This window comes from Limanda limanda, chromosome 3 (assembly GCF_963576545.1).
Source record: "Limanda limanda chromosome 3, fLimLim1.1, whole genome shotgun sequence".
Lineage (NCBI taxonomy): Eukaryota > Metazoa > Chordata > Actinopteri > Pleuronectiformes > Pleuronectidae > Limanda > Limanda limanda.
In genome coordinates, this window is record NC_083638.1 from 10,888,830 (window position 1) to 10,908,521 (window position 19,692).

A 19,692-nucleotide genomic window follows, 5' to 3' on the forward strand; every position below is an offset into this window, starting at 1 on the left:
CTCTGGATTTGCTTCAGAGAGCACAACAGACCAGCTCGAGCCGCTTTCTGTCGACTCACACTACGTCTGTCCACCAGAGGAGACATAACAAAAGTGAGACATAATTTGGAAGCAGATTTTAAAACATTTCCAAGTTATGACATAAGTACCATCATGAAAATAAAAACAAAATCGTGAGAGGTGGCTTTTTCTGCACCGCATTAGTTTATTCATAATTAGAAAATAAGACATTAAAATAAAGTAGCTACATACCATAATAACAGTTCATTTGAATGTATCCATTTAACAAACCTTCACAACATATACAGTAGATATGTCTTCAACAAAAAACAACAAGTGCTCATGTCAGTTTTTTTTTTCTTTCTTGAGGTCCAAGCCCTTAGAAGAGTTCTTCATGTCCTGACAGTGTGAACACTTAAAAATTCAGGAAGCACTCAGGATTGTTGCAGAAAGTGACACGATCTCCGTCGTGGAAGGAAGTGGGACAAGCACACTAATGGATAGAGGGAAAGAAAGAATTAATAATTTTTGAATTTTGAGGCCATCTCAGTGAAATGCTGCAGACCGTGTGAAATAGCTTGATGCCCCGCCCATTTGTATATAATCAAATAACTAATGAAAACCCAAATTAGCTGAAAATAAACAATTCAACGACCTAAAATGCCAGAAACAGTCTTTTAAAAAATGTGCCTTTCAGTTCAGTCCATGTCCCATCCACTAACATGGAGAGATAAGAGTTTATGACCTACACTGCAGGGAGCCACAAGGGGACGATCAAGGGCTTGGCTTCACTTTCGGGGATCTGGTATGTTGTCTGTCTTTCTACACTTACCACAATAAAAATAGAAATGTTCCATATAAAATATAGAGGTGGTGTTCACACTGTGTACACACACTGACGTTGCATATGTCATTATTAATGGACACAGTTCAATATTTATTTACCTGCCAGTGCAAACACAGACACATCAATCTCGTGCCCTGGGTGGTTGGTAAAAATGCTGCGTGGGTCTCGTTCGTCTCGGCTGTCCATCTCCCCCACGGCGAAACTCCAGTGAACTGTCATAGTAGCCATCATCTTCCTCCTGCAATTGTACATTCAATATGTTCTCACGTCATTCATAGTTCCTCAGTTTTCCATACACGTTGTGATTTTGAATGATGAATGATAAAAAGCTATTGTTAATATTTTCTTTCGTCTTACCAATGAATCAGGAGCAATAGGTTTAATGTTATACAGCAGAACCTCTTCACAGTTTCCGTACTCGCTAAACACGACCACGGCCGTGGAGCCCGATGGATGCACAGCATCTATTCTGGCGTGGTAGAACTTCACAGGCACACATGCAACCAGAGACAGAAACAAACAGAAATCATTATCATCAATTATTTCAATACAAACATTCCCAAGTGTGTGCGGACAAGACAAATCTATGTCAGTTATTATAACTTGACAAACAAATAAAAAATGCCGTCAACACTGACTGAGAGAAACTGTCAAACAAGCATCAGGCAAAGAAAAAAACACATTTGACATTCTCCACAGTGTCAGTCTCAGTGAACTAATTCTTTAACTGATTTTGTTGTTAATTATAATGTTGACACAAATGTGGGTCATTCTGCAGTAGTTTCTGTGGATTCACATATGGAAGCAGCTTTTAATTGTCGACTTTTTTTAGCTTTGTTAAAAGTATGTTGAAAGCAAAATAATAGGCCTGGAAAATATGAATAAAAACAATATCAAGTCATGACAGCCTATATTGTAAATTATCTTGATAAATGTCACATTATTGTTGTTGGGTTATTTATCAGCCCAATCCAGCAATGACATACCTTGCCGTCTTCCCAGTAGAGAGCCAGACACCGGTCTCCAGGTTTCAAAGCCTGTTCCACAATATAACCTTTCTCTGGTCCTCTGGCACCTTGACCTCGGCCTTGTCCTGACCTTCTTTTAGGTCCGAAGTTGTTAGAAGGGGTCTTCCTGGAGGTAGGCTCCCTGTTGGGGGGACACGATGCGTTTGTTGGCTTGATTGGCCCAGTTCTTTTGTGCTCCATATCTCCATTTTGGAAATTATTAGGATCCACTGTTATGAACCGGATATCTTGTGGTTTCTCCACTTCTTGGGTCACCCCTGAGCTTCCTCCCTTGAAGTTGAGTGGTCCAACTGCCCTTGGTCGATCGTAGTATTCTGAGTTCGGCCGGTCAGTCTTCCCCTTCCTCCTGCTGTTGTTGGGTTCCTCAATTCTGTCTGTACGCTTATTACCTACTTGTCCATCCACCTCAATGTCTGCAGGATCATTCTCTTTAGGCGAGGACATATTGTCTTTAAACCCTCTCCTGTGAGATGGTCCAGCCATGTTCCCACCATCTCCATTTCTGGGTCTCTGGTTGTAAGAGCCACTGAACTCAATCTGCTGTTGAGGTTCTTTTGAACGAGTGCAAGTCGTCGCAAGAGGAGGAGGAAAAATCTGCTCATCTCGCATCTCCCTCCTCTCAAACTGCGCTCTGTCTGACGTCCCTCGTGTCCATCTCTCCTGGCTCTTCCAATGCTGAGGCTGAGCTGATGTTTGGGAGGTGGTAGAGTTAGAGAGAGGCTCCTGGCCTGGTTTAGGAAAATCAGTGTCCCTGTGGAAGCGAGGTGGTCTGTCATTCCTTTGTGGCCTTTGGTCATAATGTGAGGAGAACTTGGGTTGAGATGAGTCCTTAGAGTAATAGTCCGTGTTGGAGAAATTTGGTTTACTCTCGTGATGTCTCTGAGGTGCCTGGTTCTTTGGCTCTGAGGAAACATGCCAAAGAAGGGCAGTGTGAAATATATGGCAAAACAATATTGGCATAAATAACAAAAACAATGTTGAGAAGATCACATTCCCTTCCACCATTGTTATTTAATGAAGATAAAGGGTTGTTAAAAGACAAAACAAAAGCATGAATGGAACACAAATAAATAAAACATCAGAATATCATCATAAAATATTCAGTCAAACAGAGTAAAATATTGAAATATAAAGCAGCATTGGTGCTGCTAGCCCCAATTTGAGACATTTACAGATCACGGCTTAATTCCCCTCAGCACAAGATAGCCAGATAACCATCTGTCTGAAACCAATCATGATTCTTTATGTTAATGGACTGTTAACAACTGGTCTGTAAAAATGAACAACATCAACCATATTTTCAAAATCATGGAATACTGAGTTAGTGAAGAAGGAAACCTGAACTGGTTCACTCACCATCGATGGAGAAAACTCCCATCTTAGATTCCAGGAAGTCAAACAGTGTGCTCGGACCAGATGGCCTTCCCCCTTCTCCCTCCTCCTCATCTTCATTTCTGGACCGGCCTCTTCCTCTTCCTCTTCCTCTTCCTCTGCCTGAGAAGAACCCCAAAATAAAGTCATATTGACCCAATTAGAAGAGTTTGATCAATGACACGGGATGTTTGAATGTGTACACCCCCTCCCATCTGCAGCCAAAGAATATGTGAAAACGCTGTGTGTGTGTGTGTGTGTGTGTGTGTGTGAAAGTGTGTTTGGGTGTGTGTGTGTAAATTCATAATTATGCTGACTGCAAACAGTAATATAGACTTGTGTTGTAAACATGTAATCTTACAAGACTACATGAATTTGAAAAGATTTATATTCCGGCTCTGAGGATCCAGGTCTGCAGCGACAATAAAAGCTTTAAAAACAGCCCCTGTTCACACTTGAAAAACCAAATGATTAAAATCAGTCAGTTGTTCGGTAGTTCAGCGGGATGGAAGTTCAAGCTGCTTCAGGTTCACTATCAATATTGAAACTAATACAACACAATGACTGCAGGTAATGTAGAATATCCATCTGAAACCTTGCTGTGTGCTGGGAAAACAGTTGGCGGGAAAGTATGTATGCAATTTGTGGTAAATGGACTAAAACAAGCAAAACAGCCACTGTGCACCTTTAATTAGCCTGTAGGTGATTTTTTTCCTGCATTAAAAGGACCTTTACATCACAGTGGACATGCGTGTGTGCGTATGTAAGTACCTCTGGGTTGGGGCTTGATAGGCTCAGCTACCACAGGGTCTGGTCTGCTTCCAGTAGATCCAGTCAGTAGGCAGTTTAGTGCCACTTCTATATTGTTGTTACTATCCAATAGGGCCAGTCGAGCAGCCTCCCTGTTAAAGCCCATCTCAATGATGTCTCTCAGCGCATATTCATCCACCTACACACACAACATTATGTAATATTAGACACAGAAGTAAGAGTCAGAGTGGAAGAGAGAGGGACGGCTGAATGAACTGAGGAGGAAACATAAATTGATTCACAAAGAACGTACTCTTTTAAAAGGGTCATACAAGTGCACTGTATCAATTTCAGCTCGTAATAACATTAGCATTACTCAATAACTGCGGAACTAGTTTTCATGAAATTTAGTGGAGGGGTCAGGTATGAGCCAATGAGGAGCACGTTAAATTTTGGCCCTGACTAGGAAGTAGATCAAGATTTTTTTTAACTTTCTTTGACATGGTGAGATCGAGCATTAGCCCTGGCAGGGGCATGCTCTCTCCTAGCTCCCTATAACGGTTGCATTATCATTCAAGTTCAATTCCAAAGCCAAAAACTACAATACCCTGTTCCATCCTATTCACTGTTTGTATTTAGCTATAAGCTGTGTTCATCCCACAAACTGGCAGGTCACAACACAAAGCTACAACCAATAGGTTGGAAAACATGTCCAGACCTCCACTTGTTTTTTGGATTTCAACAATACCGTAACCAAAAATGAATTCAGAGGAGGCTCCAAAGTTTTAATTGCTTTGAGACAGTGAATGGAGTCTTTAATAAGCTGAGGTAAAACCTTCACTTTTAACACACAGGCTCAAATTGTTTTACAGGTTTGGACAAAGTTTGTCTTCTCACCAGCTCTCTGTAATTTTCATCCGGTCTGCTTTCGGGTCTTTCAACCCTGTCGTCTCGTCTCCTCTGTTGGTACGAGTCTCTGCCCCGGGAGAAGGAAGCAGCGGTGGATAAATTACTGCCTGCATTTCCTCCACCTCCAAATGTGCGGGGACCCTAACAAGGGAAAGAACATTAGGATCAATAGAGCTGCAGGCTTGGATGTAAAAAGAAAGCAGGCACAAGAAGCAGAACTTTGTCGCTGACTATGCAATTATGATTTTTAATTTGAACAGTTGCTTGAATGTCAAAGGCAAACAAGGTTAAGGGGAATGCCAATAAGAAACATCTCTTTTGAAATTGAGGACAAATTGTTTGTACAACAATTGCAATTGGTATAAGAAACAGCAAAATCTGTTAACAAGGCAACAAGAGAGGTCCTGGAAACCAAATGTACAATGTTTATGGAGGGAAATTAAAGACAAACTAAAAATATTACAATTTGTTACACGAGTCTATTACATATCAGTATGAAAGTAAATTAAATTGAGTCACACTATTGCAAGATAAAGCAAACAATTACAAAATGTTAAAATTGATTGAATAAATGCTTTTACCTCTTTGGTCTTGGCCACCTCAGCGATTGCTGCTGTCCGCTGCTTTTCAAACTCAGCGTTCTCCTCAGCGGTTTTGAACACATTGAGACTCTGCAGGGTTTTCCTCTGGTCGAGGTCTCTGCTGTCCACTTCATCCTGCCTTGCACATTTCTAAAGGGAGCAAACAAAGTCCAACTCATTCATGTGTTGCCCCTTAAGAAAATATTCAATTCAATTGACAATATTCACTTTTTTGCAAAATGACATGAGCTCCTCCAGTGATTAAAATATACGGCAACATTTAATTTTTGTAGCATACAAAAACCCAAAGCTGCCTTCTAGCTCCCATTTCATGTTTACGAACTTAACTTTGAACCGAGTTTCAGAAGCATTGACTTTGAAGGAATGAAATGGACACTCAACGCTTTGTGACTGCACCAGAGGAGGATGATTCAATACGAGAAGTCGGCAAATGAATGGAGCAATGACCTTTGGTCAAGAGCAGGTTCGCCATCTTTTTGTTGTGTTGGCAATCCCAGCAAGGTAAAGTGAGGGCGGCGAGATTAACAAGCCAGAGGGGACTTATCTGAAGAGCAGGAATGTGGACAGCTGATAAAAAAAAAGAGGCCAAATGTATCAGGTGTTAAGAGGATGGTTCACCCCAATTAAAACAAAAAGAACGTTATCACAGTTACTCGGTACCTGGTGGTGCCTCAACAACAGATTCTTTGGATTTTATTTGCTCAGGTTTTGAGATCACAGACACTGAGATTCCTGCTGCCAATTCACAAACATGGCTGTAGACGTTGACTATTTCTTATATTCTAGATAAAACAGTGGCCAAAGATTAAGGTCCATGAGCTCTGTAGATTAGACCAAGGCACTGGCACACACTTATTCTGAAAGTGATGACTACCTGTGGCAAGGAGGTTACATTTTCATCTGCATTTGTTTGTCTGTCTTTTAGCAGGGTTAAACAAACCACTACTGGATGGATTAGCATGAAACTTGGTGGAAGGAAGCAGTATGGGTGAGGGGAGAACACATAAAAATCTAATTTGGGCAGGGATCCAGATCAGGGGTCGGATCCAGGATTGCCCCCCCCCCTTTCCTTAACATGGTGAGAGTGTGTTTCTCAGCATTTTCTAAGATTTCTCAGAATAATTTAGAGATGTTGAATAACAATTCAGTCATGTTTAGGAGACTGCTATTTATGAGTGTTCAATTTGGTGCAGATCCAAATCAAATCCTGACCTAGTGAATTTAAATGTGGTTTCAGAGAACCTAACACTTCATTGGTGAACATATTATGGAGTCATGAGGCCAATCATTTTACTTTCTGCTGAAATATACACTAAATTAAACTGATCAGGGAAAACAAAATCCCCGGTGAAAAGCCACCAACTCATCTAACTTTAAAAAATTCCTGCTTTGAAGTTTAGAAGTTGGAGCTTAATGCTGTGAGAATGCTTCTAAGTAGCAGGAACTGGGAGACATTGAACTGATAACTGTATAACCAAGTAAAATGCAGGCACAGACTAAGATAATCCGATTCAGAGTGCCGATATTATATATAACAATGCAACGCAGTCATCAAATTAACAGTAAGAGGAGTGACCGGGCATTACAAATGTTGTAAAGCTGAAAATCTAGAGAATATTGAAAAACAACTATTCTAACTTTAGAAAGCTTGAGCAAATGTGGAATGAAGAGTGACTGAAAATCCCCAAATACAAGTGGCAAGCTGATCCGGATGATTCCCACTCTGAAACTTGCCAAGGGAGAATTGACTCAGGCTGAGTAGTTTGCGATTGAGAAATTACTATATTTACTTTTTTGTAGATCGTGCTGATGTGCAAACCATTTGAGATTAAAGGTGGTTTAATTCTCTCTGTTTGCACTTAGTTATTCTTTTCAAAACAAATAGTGGCTATAGATACTTATTGTAAGACACTATGATGATGTTATGGATGAAGAAGATATTTGGAGCATATCATTTATTTGTGATTGTGCTTTGGAGGCCTGATTATCATCTTTGACAAGTTTAATCTTATCTCTCCATTTATACAAATTACAAAAGACCTTTATTTTAATACAAATGCAACCCATTAACAACATTATGTTCGGGAAGAAAAACAGCTGACATTGAACTGCTTGTAACATGTGTGGTTGGACAACAAAGCAGAAATTAAAATGCAGTCATGCATTTTAATGATTCATGATGACTAACAATTACCTCAGGAAGATCAGAGAGATCGTTGCCAAGAACAGGAACATCAAGGCCCACTCCTCGAGCCAAGCCTGGGTTCGGCCACATGCATTTCTGAGCGGTTATCGTTATTCATCAGTCGCCTCCGACTTCCATTAAATCCCAAATGAAACCTCCTCCTTAAATATGCATCACCCTGATCACCTTACTTCCGTTATTGTATTTTACAGCTGTGTGTCTTGTTTGTTGTCTTCTTCTTGCGTTCATATAAGAGAAGCTCTTTGTAATGATGTTTTAAAATGTACTGTAAAATTTGATATGTTCTCACCTGACCAAATTGCACAAAGGGAGGAGGTCCTCCTTCTGCTCCGATGTGATACCTGCTGTGTTTGGCCAGACTCTGCAGGATGAAAGATAAAAGGGACATCAATATTAAAAACCAGGAAAATTATTAAAGCCCTAAAAATGATGGCAGACTGCTAGTGGCCTTTAATGCAGATGTGAAATGATCACCAATATATGAATTCCATTTTTTGTAAGTAGTTGACGCATCATAAGACGACGACCCTCACCCTTTGCAGTTCCCATTTCTCCACCATGTGATAAACCTCTCCTCCAAGGACGGAGATTTTTGAGTCATCGAGCATCAAAAGACCATTTTTAACTTCGACAGTTCCGAGGAGCTTCACCTTTGTTCCAGGAGGGGTGTTAAGACTGAAAAGCAGAAACAAAAAATAAAAAATCCAATAAAAAGTTATTTATGAAAGGAAGGTTCAAATGTTTAACAACACTTAAATTTTCAACGCATTCAAGGGCACCAGACATTATAACTGCATATACAGCCCCACATCCTTTTGCCTTTCCCATACCACTTTATAAATGACATGGCTCAGTTCCAGGGGATGGGTGGCCAGGCTACGAGAGCCTATTAATAATCCCAGCTGCTCACCCATCCTCATGATAAATTAAAAGCCCCTCTATCTCATGAGGCCTGATAAGGCCTCTGCCTCTCTCATTAGGAAAGCACAGGGACTTAGAGGGATTTCCAGCTACTGATGCCGGATGCCAAAGCAACAATTAGGGATTTCACTCCAAACCTCTGGAATAGATGCTTACAGCCTCATGACAGTGGCAAATACAGAAATGAGTCGTTCTTGATCCTTGATTCAATCACGCACAAACGCATGCATCAAGTTCTACAAACGCACTATTCACCCAACTCTGATCAATGTTTGTGCTTAATTCTTAATTGTCATCCCTCTGTACCAGTCTCGCACACTGAACAGTTCCTGTAATCCATCCCATCCTTTGCCACTCACTTATGGCCTCTGGCACACTAAAGCGGACACTAACCACCACTGTTGGTAGCCAGTGTGTGTGAGACGTTCATAAAGAGGGGATTTGTTCTGTTCTGTCCTCTCTTCCCATCAGGAAGTCAAGGCCCACATTCTGGCCACTCCACCTGTACAGACTGGCTAGTCACCATGGCAGCAGTCGCCAAGGCCACCGTTGCTGGGATGGAGATGTAATTAAGGCTTGGAATTGTTAGATCAGCTGCCACCACGTGTAAATTGCAGATAAAGGGAAAATTGAGGCATGTGGTGGGGTGAGAGTGTTGACAAGGAGGTGAAGGAAAAGGATATGTGCAGAATATCACACATTGGGTATGAATATACCAGATCCTGACGTAATATAACCTGCTCTGCATTTGTGTAGCTACTGGATGGACGTTTTTAGTGCTGTTTAAGATTTATGAGGTTTCAAAGCTTCATGACAATAACCAGAGAAAAAGTTAAACTGTGATGGATTTCCCAAAGTCGCTGTAGATTTACAACATTCCCTTTTTTGTTAGTTTTTATGGCATTTGACCTTTTAGGGGTTATCTTCACAAATCTGGAAGTTATTCCAGATGCTTGACTTTTTTGAAATCATGGCATGTTGTTGAAACTTGTAAGGCTGTCAAGTGCTGCATGTCCAAGTAATGGTGCTGATAACTGCAGCTGAGTGATGCACAACATTAACTTACTATTTACTGTTTTTGCCATTTCATATTTAACAAGCTATTGCATTAAAAAAGAAAAGAAAAAAAAAAGCATGATTGAAATACAGATTTGGAGCTTTACGTATTAGGGTCAGGACTCCATCTTCCTTTTAAATGTTTTTGCTAACTAATGTGATTTTTAACCATTATTAAACAGTGATATTAACTTCCCAAACAACCACAACATCCTGCTATTTGCACTTAAACTAATTATTCCTAAATGCCACCAAAGTGTTGTGTTGGTACCTGATCTTAGACAGGTGTTTATACTCCAGTCCAACACAGGTGGTGTGCCCATCTGTCATTTGGAGGCGCAGCATTCGCGGTGCGCCCTGGGACTCCTCATGGTCTTTAGGAGCCGAGATGTTCCTCACCTTCTGCACCTGGAGAACACATGGACCATCCAACTGGCCATGTGCAGGAGACAGCAAGAGAGAGACAGCAGATGAATAATGGCTTCGGAGGCAAATCTAAATCATGTGGGGGAGGATTGCTAAAGAAAAATACGAGCATAAACTAAGGCACAATTAAAACAACTCTAATCATTAAGTGTACCTGTGTCAGCCCGGGTGTATTTATTCCTCTGAGCTCCTTCGTGGCTTTTCTTCAATGTCACAATGACCATGATCTTTAAAAGCCACTGCTGGGTCTTGACACTAAAGTGTCTATAAAATACTTAAATCTATATGTAATCTAGTTTAAGAAGCTCAAATGACATTCACTGTTTTACACATATTGAATATTGTACAAAGCACAGTGCGGAGTGTCAGTGTATGACCAGGGTGACCATCTTATTCTAAGCCTGGGGGAGGCTGGGATAAGCTCAAAAAAAATGACACGTTTTAATTAGATGTTTTAATCCTGTGACAATATTTGGAATATTTAATTCTCTTCAGTTTCACAGGTGTAAAGCAGTTTGTTGATCCTTGTTTGTTAGTGTGTTAGAGCCATCTAGTGGAACTAGTGGGAACTGCATTTCACATGTCAGGTCTGTACCGACTTACAGCTGTGAAAAACATATTGACCAAAAGGCATCACCCCAATCACACATTGGCCACATAACATGTTCTGTACCCCTCACCTTCTCAGTTCTTCCACTGTTGATATCAGATGGTAGAAATTTCCTTCCAGTAGACCTAAGATCATTCTGCAAAGGAGAGAGTGCTTAGTTTAATAATAAATCATGTGACAGGTGTAATGAAATGAAAACAGTTTAAGTTAAGAAAAAGGCACACTGTAACTTTACTGATTTTAAGAGACTGCAAGCTAGAGTCCTAATTTATTACATGTTGGCTCAACCAGTAATAGATCCAAGTGCAGTCGAAGATCTTTTGGAAGCGAAAACTTAAAGGTCAAGGCTCTAACAGTAAATGCACTGTATGTTCTGCACTTGTCAGGTACTACAGGGTTCATTAGGCAGAATTATAGTCTTATTTTAGTTATTTTTACACACGCACTTAATAAAAGACATTGCTGGTTCTATGACTGTATGTGGCTCTTCTTTGCTTAATTTAATGTGTTTTTGTCATTCGTCTGTCTATATAACTCTTTTGTGTATAATAATAGTTATATTCATTAAAAACTTTTTATCACAACTTTTATTGCATTAAATGCAGCTCACAATACATGACAAAAAGGGTAATTTAAAGAACAGATCATTTAAAACAATAAACCATAAAGCAATAAGACAATACAACATTACCATCTTGAAAAGTTGAACAACATGAAATCATTAAAAAACTGATGATATAATTAAATGTTCGACAAGGCACAAGTTTTGAGCATCTTCTTGAAAATATCCACCGAGGGTGCTTGTCTAATATGTTGTGAGATTATGTTCCACATCTTTGGTTCATAACTTTCGTATGTGGCACATTTAGCAAGCCAGCATTAAAGGGATAGTTCATTCAAAAATGAAAATCCACTCATTATCTACTCACCACTATTCCGATGGAGGGGTGGGTTTAGTATTTGAGTCCACAAAACCTTTAAGCAGACTAAGCTAACAAACTGTTTGGAACCAAATCCAGTTCGAAAGATATAAGAGACCTAGACCGTTTTTTTGCTTTGAGAATGAGTAAAAGTTTTCAAATCTATCCTCAACATCATGGGTAGCCAATAAAATTATGCTAATTCCAACGAAATAATATTTTAACTCATCACAATGATTACATCATACGCTGTCATGAAAATGTATAGGTAGGTTGGTAATGGACTGGATATAGCTAGATGACTGTTTGATATTAGGTAGCACTAAACCATTCCATTTATAAAATACTAAATATATCAAACATACTTAACTTTCACAGAGGATTTCACAGCCAGTTTAAAATTGAGTACAGTAAGATATATCGAGGGCAATTATGTCTGGATACATCAGTTTCCTGTACATCTAAAAAGCAATGAATATTTAATAAAATACCTTAAATTTCATAACCATCTCCCCGAACAGCTTACAACCCATAGCTGAATGTTGTCTGACCATACTCTATTAATATATATGTACAATTTTAAATCTGGACTCAAACTTACATCAAGTGCAATGCGAATGATGTCGCTGTGTGATGCTTTCTCAGCAGATCCTTTCAGCACTGCTAGGCCTTCATCACTGAGGTACCTGAAAGATGACACACAGGGGAGAGAGAGTTTCAAGCGCTGTAGTAGGTTTTAAAAGATTCAACAGAGTATGTACCTGACCAGCGCAGTTTCATCACAAGAAATATTGATGAGACAGTGAATTCAACACTTCTCACATTTTCGTTAACCCCCAAAATGAGGCTTAACTACAATGTTGGAGCGCGAGAATATAAAATAAGTTATTCCTCCACGTGATGCAACGTTATGAAGTATAACCAAGACTTTATGGAGAGGCAGGAAGTGATGCAGAGTTAAGCCCTCAGCATCTGTGTATGTGCTTGTAGCCACTGACAGGTGAAATTCAGAAGTAACTCTAATTGTCTATGAATTTAGGCCCTTTCTAATACTAGATAATGCAAATTTTTCTTAAATTGTATGACTGATATTAACAAGTGTTCACAACTGGGACTACACACGTGTTTAAGTTGAAGTTTTCTAGACTAAGTTGGCCCACAATCAGCTTTCTGATAAAGATGTTATGTCGTTAAACGTGCTGACGACAAGCTTGGACTTCCAAAAAATTCCCAGCATGCATTTCACTTCGGGCACAATTCAAACCAGTCCCTCAACTTATATAATTGATGAATATTTAAATGTTATGTTTCCCGTCATTATTTAACATTAACTGTATCGCCAGTGGTTTACAGAAGGTACAAGCATGCTAAGTGAGCTAGCTAATGTTGTTTATCTCGCTAGCTACTTAGTTAGCACGCCGCTCATTCACTCCAGGGGGGAAACTAACGACTGTGCCACGATACACACAACTTTTTAAATTGTGCTTTGTAAAACTATAACGCAAAGACACAATAATTCCAATTTACTATCCAAACAGCAATCTGGCTGCACAGTGGGTTAGCTAGCTAGCTGACGTTAGCTCATATACCCATGCTACCTACCAGCCCTCTCTCGTCAGGGAATCTGTCAACTCGGTCATTTTCCGTGTGGAACGTGTGAAGCAAAGCGACACCGGGAGTTTTTTTACAACGAGCTCATGTGCACCACGACTATCTGTCTGTGGCTGAGAGAGACATTACTCTGTCCTGACAACCGACGAGTGCTAAGGTGATACCCGAACGCGACCCGACGTCACATGCGTCACTGAACCAAGAAACGTAAGTACGGCGTGCCGAGAGGGACAAAACACAAATAACAGAATCGGGTTTTTTATTGCCTAGCAGCAGGTTTAAACAAACAAGGAATTTGTTTTTCTGTATTCGTGCAAGTATAAATGTAAAAATATATGAAAATAGGAAAAAAAAATGTAATATATTACTATACAAAATACTATCAGATCAGGGAGAGATTGCGCAAAACGTTGTAAGTAAACACTACAGACTGGATTGTGCAAAGTATTTCACATTTTCTTTTAAAAACTGTGTTAGATCCTCTTTATCCTCTGGCATACTCTCTATAACTGGACCCTGTGCACTTCACTTGTTTTTATTTTTGAAGTTCTGTTTTAATGTTGTTTCTATCTTTTATGCTTTTATCTTTTTATCTTGTATTATTTTAATGTAAGGTGACCTTGGGTGATTTGAAAGGCGCCTCCAAATAAAATGTATTATTATTATTATTATTATTATTATTATTATTATTATTATTATTATTATTATTATTATTATTATTATTATTATTATTATTATTATTATTATTATATACAGTCTATGGTTATATCCCAGTGTACCCCTGTACTGGCGATCCTGACCAGCTCTGCAACAAGATGCTGCAGATGTTCTACCAGTCTGTTGTGGCGAGCACCATCTTCTTTGCTGTGGTGTCCTGGGGTGCGGGCATCAAGGCAAAGGACGCCAACAGACTGAGAAAACTCATCAGGAAGGCAGAGTCTGTGGTTGGCTCTAAGCTTGTCACCCTGGAGGAGGTGGTGGAGGACAGGATGCTGGCAAAACTGCTGGCAATCATGGACCATCCCTCTCACCCCCTCTACAAAACCCTGGACAAGCTAAGGAGCAGCTTCAGCCACAGACTCATTCAACCCCGCTGCTCTAAGGAACAATACAGGAAATCTTTCCTCCCAACCGCAATAAGACTGTTCAACTCCTCCCCCTCTGTCAGAGCCACCATCACTGAACTGCACTAAACCTGTCTCCTTGCACTGTGGATCCTGTACAACACTCCATATACACTTACTTCACATCATATGTGATATGTGTTCATATACACCATATTGATATTATATATCATTTTATACAATAATATTGTCTTTTGCACACTCTGTCTACATATTCTTAGACTCTTAGTATATTATATTACCTATTGTATAGTCAAATACTTATATTCATATTCATACTTCTACTATATATCATATCATACTCTCTGTATATTCTTGTTTACGTAAGTCTATATACACATATTTATACATGTGTACATGTTATAATTACTATTATTATACCACCATTACTATTATATATACTGTTGCTGCCATTATTACCATATACTGCTTTTATATTGGTATAATTACTATCATATAAAAATATATATTATGTTATATTATATACTATATATACTGTACTATTCTTATATACTGTCTAACAATACCATTACCATCATATCATCAGTACTTTTTACCATCATCTTGCCAATGCACCTTATCTACCTATTTTATTGTATTCTAACAATACCATTACCATCATATCATCAGTATTACCATCATCTTGACACTGCACCTTATCTACCTATTTTATTGTATTTTATCTTGTGCTTCTGTTTTTTATTCTTTCTACCTCAATATTTTTAATTTTATTCTATTGTATTGTATTGTATTGTATTGTATTTTATTGTATTCAAATATACCGGCTGCTATGACAACTTAATTTCTCTTCGGGGATGAATAAAGTACTCTATCTATCTATCTATCTATCTATCTATCTATCTATCTATCTATCTATCTATCTATCTATCTATCTATCTATCTATCTATCTATCTATCTATCTATCTATCTATCTATCTATCTATCTATCTATCTATCTATCTATCTATCTATCTATCTATCTATCTATCTATCTATCTATCTATCTATCTATCTATCTATCTATCTATCTATCTATCTATCTATCTATCTATCTATCTATCTATCTATCTATCTATCTATCTATCTATCTATCTATCTATCTATCTATCTATCTATCTATCTATCTATCTATCTATCTATCTATCTATCTATCTATCTATCTATCTATCTATCTATCTATCTATCTATCTATCTATCTCTCTCTCTCTCCATTTAAAGGCTTTTAGGAGATTTACTCCAAAAGAATTCACTAAAACTTATTTAAACTGGTGGCGAGGAGACACACCTATAGCTTCTAAATGCCTTCATCCAAGCGTCTATCCTGCTTCCAATGAGAAAGTATTAATTCTGAATAGCTATGTGAGAAAAACATTGTCTTTCAGTCACACCTGTTAACGACAGCTCTCCTCTTATAATCTGTGCACAATGAAGTTGCCAGGAAATTGGCTCAGCCAGCCCAAAGGATCTGTTAAAAAAATAGTTAGAATAGTAGAATCCGTAAGTTGTCACCACAGTAATCCATTTACTGTCACACAGAGAGCATAAAGGCTCATGTCAGGATGGAGTGATCTGAAGGGCTCCAGTTGAAATATTTCTGTAAAAAACACTGTCACCTGTGGTAAATGACATCATCATATTGGAAGATTTTATTGGAAGAACTCACCGTATGACTGTGACCTAGTGAATTTGGTGTTTTAACATAGAGAATTGCATGTGTTTTAGTATTTAAGACATTTCCCTGCAGTTCCCACTCGTTCATCTAGTTGATGAATTTACTTTGGACTGGACAAACTCACTCTAAATCTATAACCAATGTTGTTATTTGGTATCTATAAGAGATTCTTCCCTTTGGGGGTAACTATAAACATTAAAGTGTACAAAATAAAGTAACTTTATGTATTTGAATGACGAGTACAATTTCCATATTACTTTTTTACATAACTTCAATGTAAAGGGTCATATTTAACTAAGTGTTTTCTATCATGTTAAGCAAGTGTGAATAAATCAAACAACCCTAGAATGATTTGATTAAATAATGTAACTTAACTTATACATGAATATATACATAAAAAATTTATTTAATGAAATCACTCTCAAGTTATTTGATTTATTCACACTAGCTCAACCTGATAGAAAACACCTCATTAAATATGACCCTTTACATTGAACTTATTGATTTGATTTAAATAAAGTCAAAAATAATTGTCAAAATAAAAGCCCTTTTTTTCATAATGAACCTTACTGATATCCATAAATGAATGTTGGGAATGTTTAGAGCAAATCTGCCAATGCCTTCTACATCATTAGTAATCCTGGCAATGTCTAAGTGCACAACCACCGTTATCATTCTGTGTGCTCCCGGGTAAATTGTGTACATATAAATTAAGAGAGCAGGTAATTGAAGGTCCATGTTGGAGTTGTCTCGGGAGAGGCGGTGGACTAGTGGCAGAAACTTGGACTATGGGCAGAAAAGGTCTCTGGTTCGTCTCTGGTTCGACTCCACGGAGAAACAACAAAAAGACGAACCTGGATTTATCTGTCCAAAAATCCAAGAGGATTCTCCTTACCCTGTCTAGTGCCCCTGAGCAAGGTACCTTACTCCCCCAACATCTGCTCCCTGGGAGCCGTACATGGCTGCCCACTGCTCTGTGTGTCCTGCACCAGATGGGTTAAAAGCAGAGGTTAAATTTCCCTCCTTGCATGAGTGTGCAATGTGCATGTGTTTGGGACAAATCTTAATCAAACTTTACCGTTCTTTTATTTAGAGAAGAAGATTATGTTTGTGTATTTTTAATCCCCTGTTTTACATCCATAGGGCAATTTTGGCTAATGTGGGAAAAATGTAATTCTTTTTTAACTTTCGTGGAAGACCCTTAAACGTACAAGGGATATTCTCCATCTAGTCGTGTGTTCTAAAGCTTACGTTTTTACTATGTGCTTAGGAAGCCATCTCAACCAAGTTCAATGTGTCCACATCTACCAGTTCTGTCCCAGGCATTAAGCAACACACTTTTGGTGTAGTTCAGGGACAAGAAGTCCGAGTGGGCCATCAAGATGAGTGGTCTTTGAGGGCCCATCTGCAGCCAGCCCTCGCTCCACCAGTAAACTTTAGACGCATACGAGTGCAAAAATGCACCCCAGTGACAGGCTTAAGTGCCTGGACTTCTCTGACTGGACAGCTGTAGCAGAAATGTCCATGTTATAGAAACAACTGTTTAGTTAATCACTTTACCTCTACTTTGTCAGAGACTACTCTGTTTTGTGCTGTTAGACTGTTTTCTTCTCCGTTTATTTTCATATCTGTATGAACAGCAGTCTGGTGCAGTGGGTATAAAACTAGAGTTAATTTAACATGCAGTATATCCAAGTTACATAATTCCTTACTCACTATAAGCAGTGGATGGAATTGCAGATATAGTTATAGATGTGTGTGTAGGTTTTAAATGCAGTATCTGAATTAGCCTGTTGAGCTAACTCTGGCTTATTTACTTAATTTTTACTGTTGATTGACGAGCATTGTCCCTGTCGATTAAACAAATTAATCAAATCAAATCAAATCAAATTCCTCTGTGAATATCGTACAACTGAGAATAATGTAAAGCATTACAAATCTAAATTTGAAAACTTCTTACCTTTCGTTTCAAATTTAATCAACTGAACTCTGCTGTATAGATTTTTTTTTAAGTCAAATGTAATTGTGCTATATGATGCAAATTGTGTCTGAATTTCCACACAGTGAATGAACGAGATATGTTTAATCAAATTGTATGATTTCAATTTATATGTTTTTTATTTTTGGAAAGTAGAAGGCTCACGTTATAGAATATAAAGCATTCATTTAGGTTCATTTGTGAGGGACAAATGACAGTGTTCCCGAATGACATGTGTCGATTTTGTTATCAGGGAGAAAAATATCCAGGCTTCAAATGCAGCGACGGTGATTCAAATTAATACCAGAAGATGGCAGTATATGCACACTGAAATAATGAAACACCACATTCTATTCATATACATGTTTCAAAAGATTTATAGCAGCTCTTACCCAGAAGCTTGATCAGTTGAGAAGGACCCGTCCGGTAATAAAGATCCATTGTGAGGTTAACATCTCTCTTACTGAGTCAGAGCCTTTAAGTTAAATTGGGATCCCTCGTCTCATGAGCTGGCATTGAGAAGAGTTCTGAAGCCAAAAAATGTCTGCATTCATTCTGGATAATTTCTTCAATGAGCACTGGTCGTTTCATAAAATAAATTGACAGCCTGCAATATTTAATTAATTGCATACCATGCTGGGGTTTGATATATGGTGGAAATATGTTGATTCTGGCACAACCACAGTGAAATGACATTGTTGTGATATAATTGAGATTAAGTACATCAGACATTGCTGTTCTATTCAGTTCTACAAAATCCAGACTATATAAATAGAGTAACATCAAGACAAGTGCTTTACTTAAAAAAATACGTCTTATTATTATTGAGGCTCAATTTAACAACCACTACTTTATCCTTCTGAATTGTTAGTGTTTTATTCGTTCATGCTATATATGACAAAGCAAATAAATCACACACAATATGAGTAGAAGAAACATTCAAACTCACCAGATGGCTTTTATCTTTCTGCCAATGGTCTCTTTAAAAAGCAGAGATCAATGTCATTGTCAATACAAAACCGTTTTGAATTGCTATTATTTGGCCAGGGTTTCTAAATGTATATCCCTGTGGCAATTCTTTCTTCGATTTGGAAGGGTAGATCTCTCATTGTCTGAGAGGATTAGGAAGCAACAGCGAGGCTTGTGTTTGGCTAGATAAAGAGTGTGAACACACTGCTGCCAGCCATGTGGACAGCCTTTCAGGGACTCGAAAACTAAAGGTTTTTTGAAGATAACAAGAAATCAAGAGGTTAGAGTGAAAGAGAGTCAAATTTGATTTAACAGCTGAAGGTTTCGAGGATGACTTTGGCTTCAGATTTAGCTTTAAAATGCATTTTTAATTAAAAATGTGCGTGTTAAGTCAGCAGTCATCTTTCACATTCAAGGCCTGGTTATTGAGATCTCCATCAATTTGTCAGTTTAACTGTCGATTTACCCTCATCCAAAGCATTTTAATAGCTTGACATACTGATAATAGAATTATTCTGAATCATGCTCCACATGTAAACAATTGATGCTTGCAATATAACGCATGATATTTGCTGTCTGAATGCTATTGTCTAGAATATGTCCTCGAAATATTGTCAATCAAACTAGCGACCGATGGGGTTAAAGTTGAAACGGTTCTTCCAGCTACACGTGTCACTTGACTCCGGTGCTG

At 38.4% G+C, this 19,692-nt stretch overlaps 1 protein-coding gene across 2 annotated transcripts; it reads right to left on the reverse strand.

The window, feature by feature from the left end:
• Window positions 1-174: 174 nt before the first annotated feature.
• On the reverse strand, window positions 175-13,421 carry tdrd3 (tudor domain containing 3). 2 transcript variants are annotated; one of them, XM_061067990.1, is made up of 14 exons: window positions 13,249-13,421; window positions 12,248-12,332; window positions 10,797-10,862; window positions 9,962-10,122; window positions 8,247-8,388; window positions 8,003-8,074; window positions 5,487-5,636; window positions 4,894-5,046; window positions 4,018-4,195; window positions 3,232-3,363; window positions 1,834-2,777; window positions 1,205-1,330; window positions 946-1,085; window positions 175-493 (listed from the first exon to the last, which is right to left on the reverse strand). In XM_061067990.1, exons 1-13 carry the CDS (start codon window positions 13,284-13,286, stop codon window positions 969-971), a joined length of 2,364 nt encoding a protein of 787 aa, XP_060923973.1. In that variant the 5' UTR covers window positions 13,287-13,421; the 3' UTR covers window positions 175-493; window positions 946-968. The 2 variants fall into 2 exon arrangements, with proteins under 2 accessions (XP_060923973.1, XP_060923972.1); XM_061067989.1 differs by having other exon boundaries at window positions 3,232-3,369.
• Between the last annotated feature and the right edge of the window lie 6,271 nt (window positions 13,422-19,692).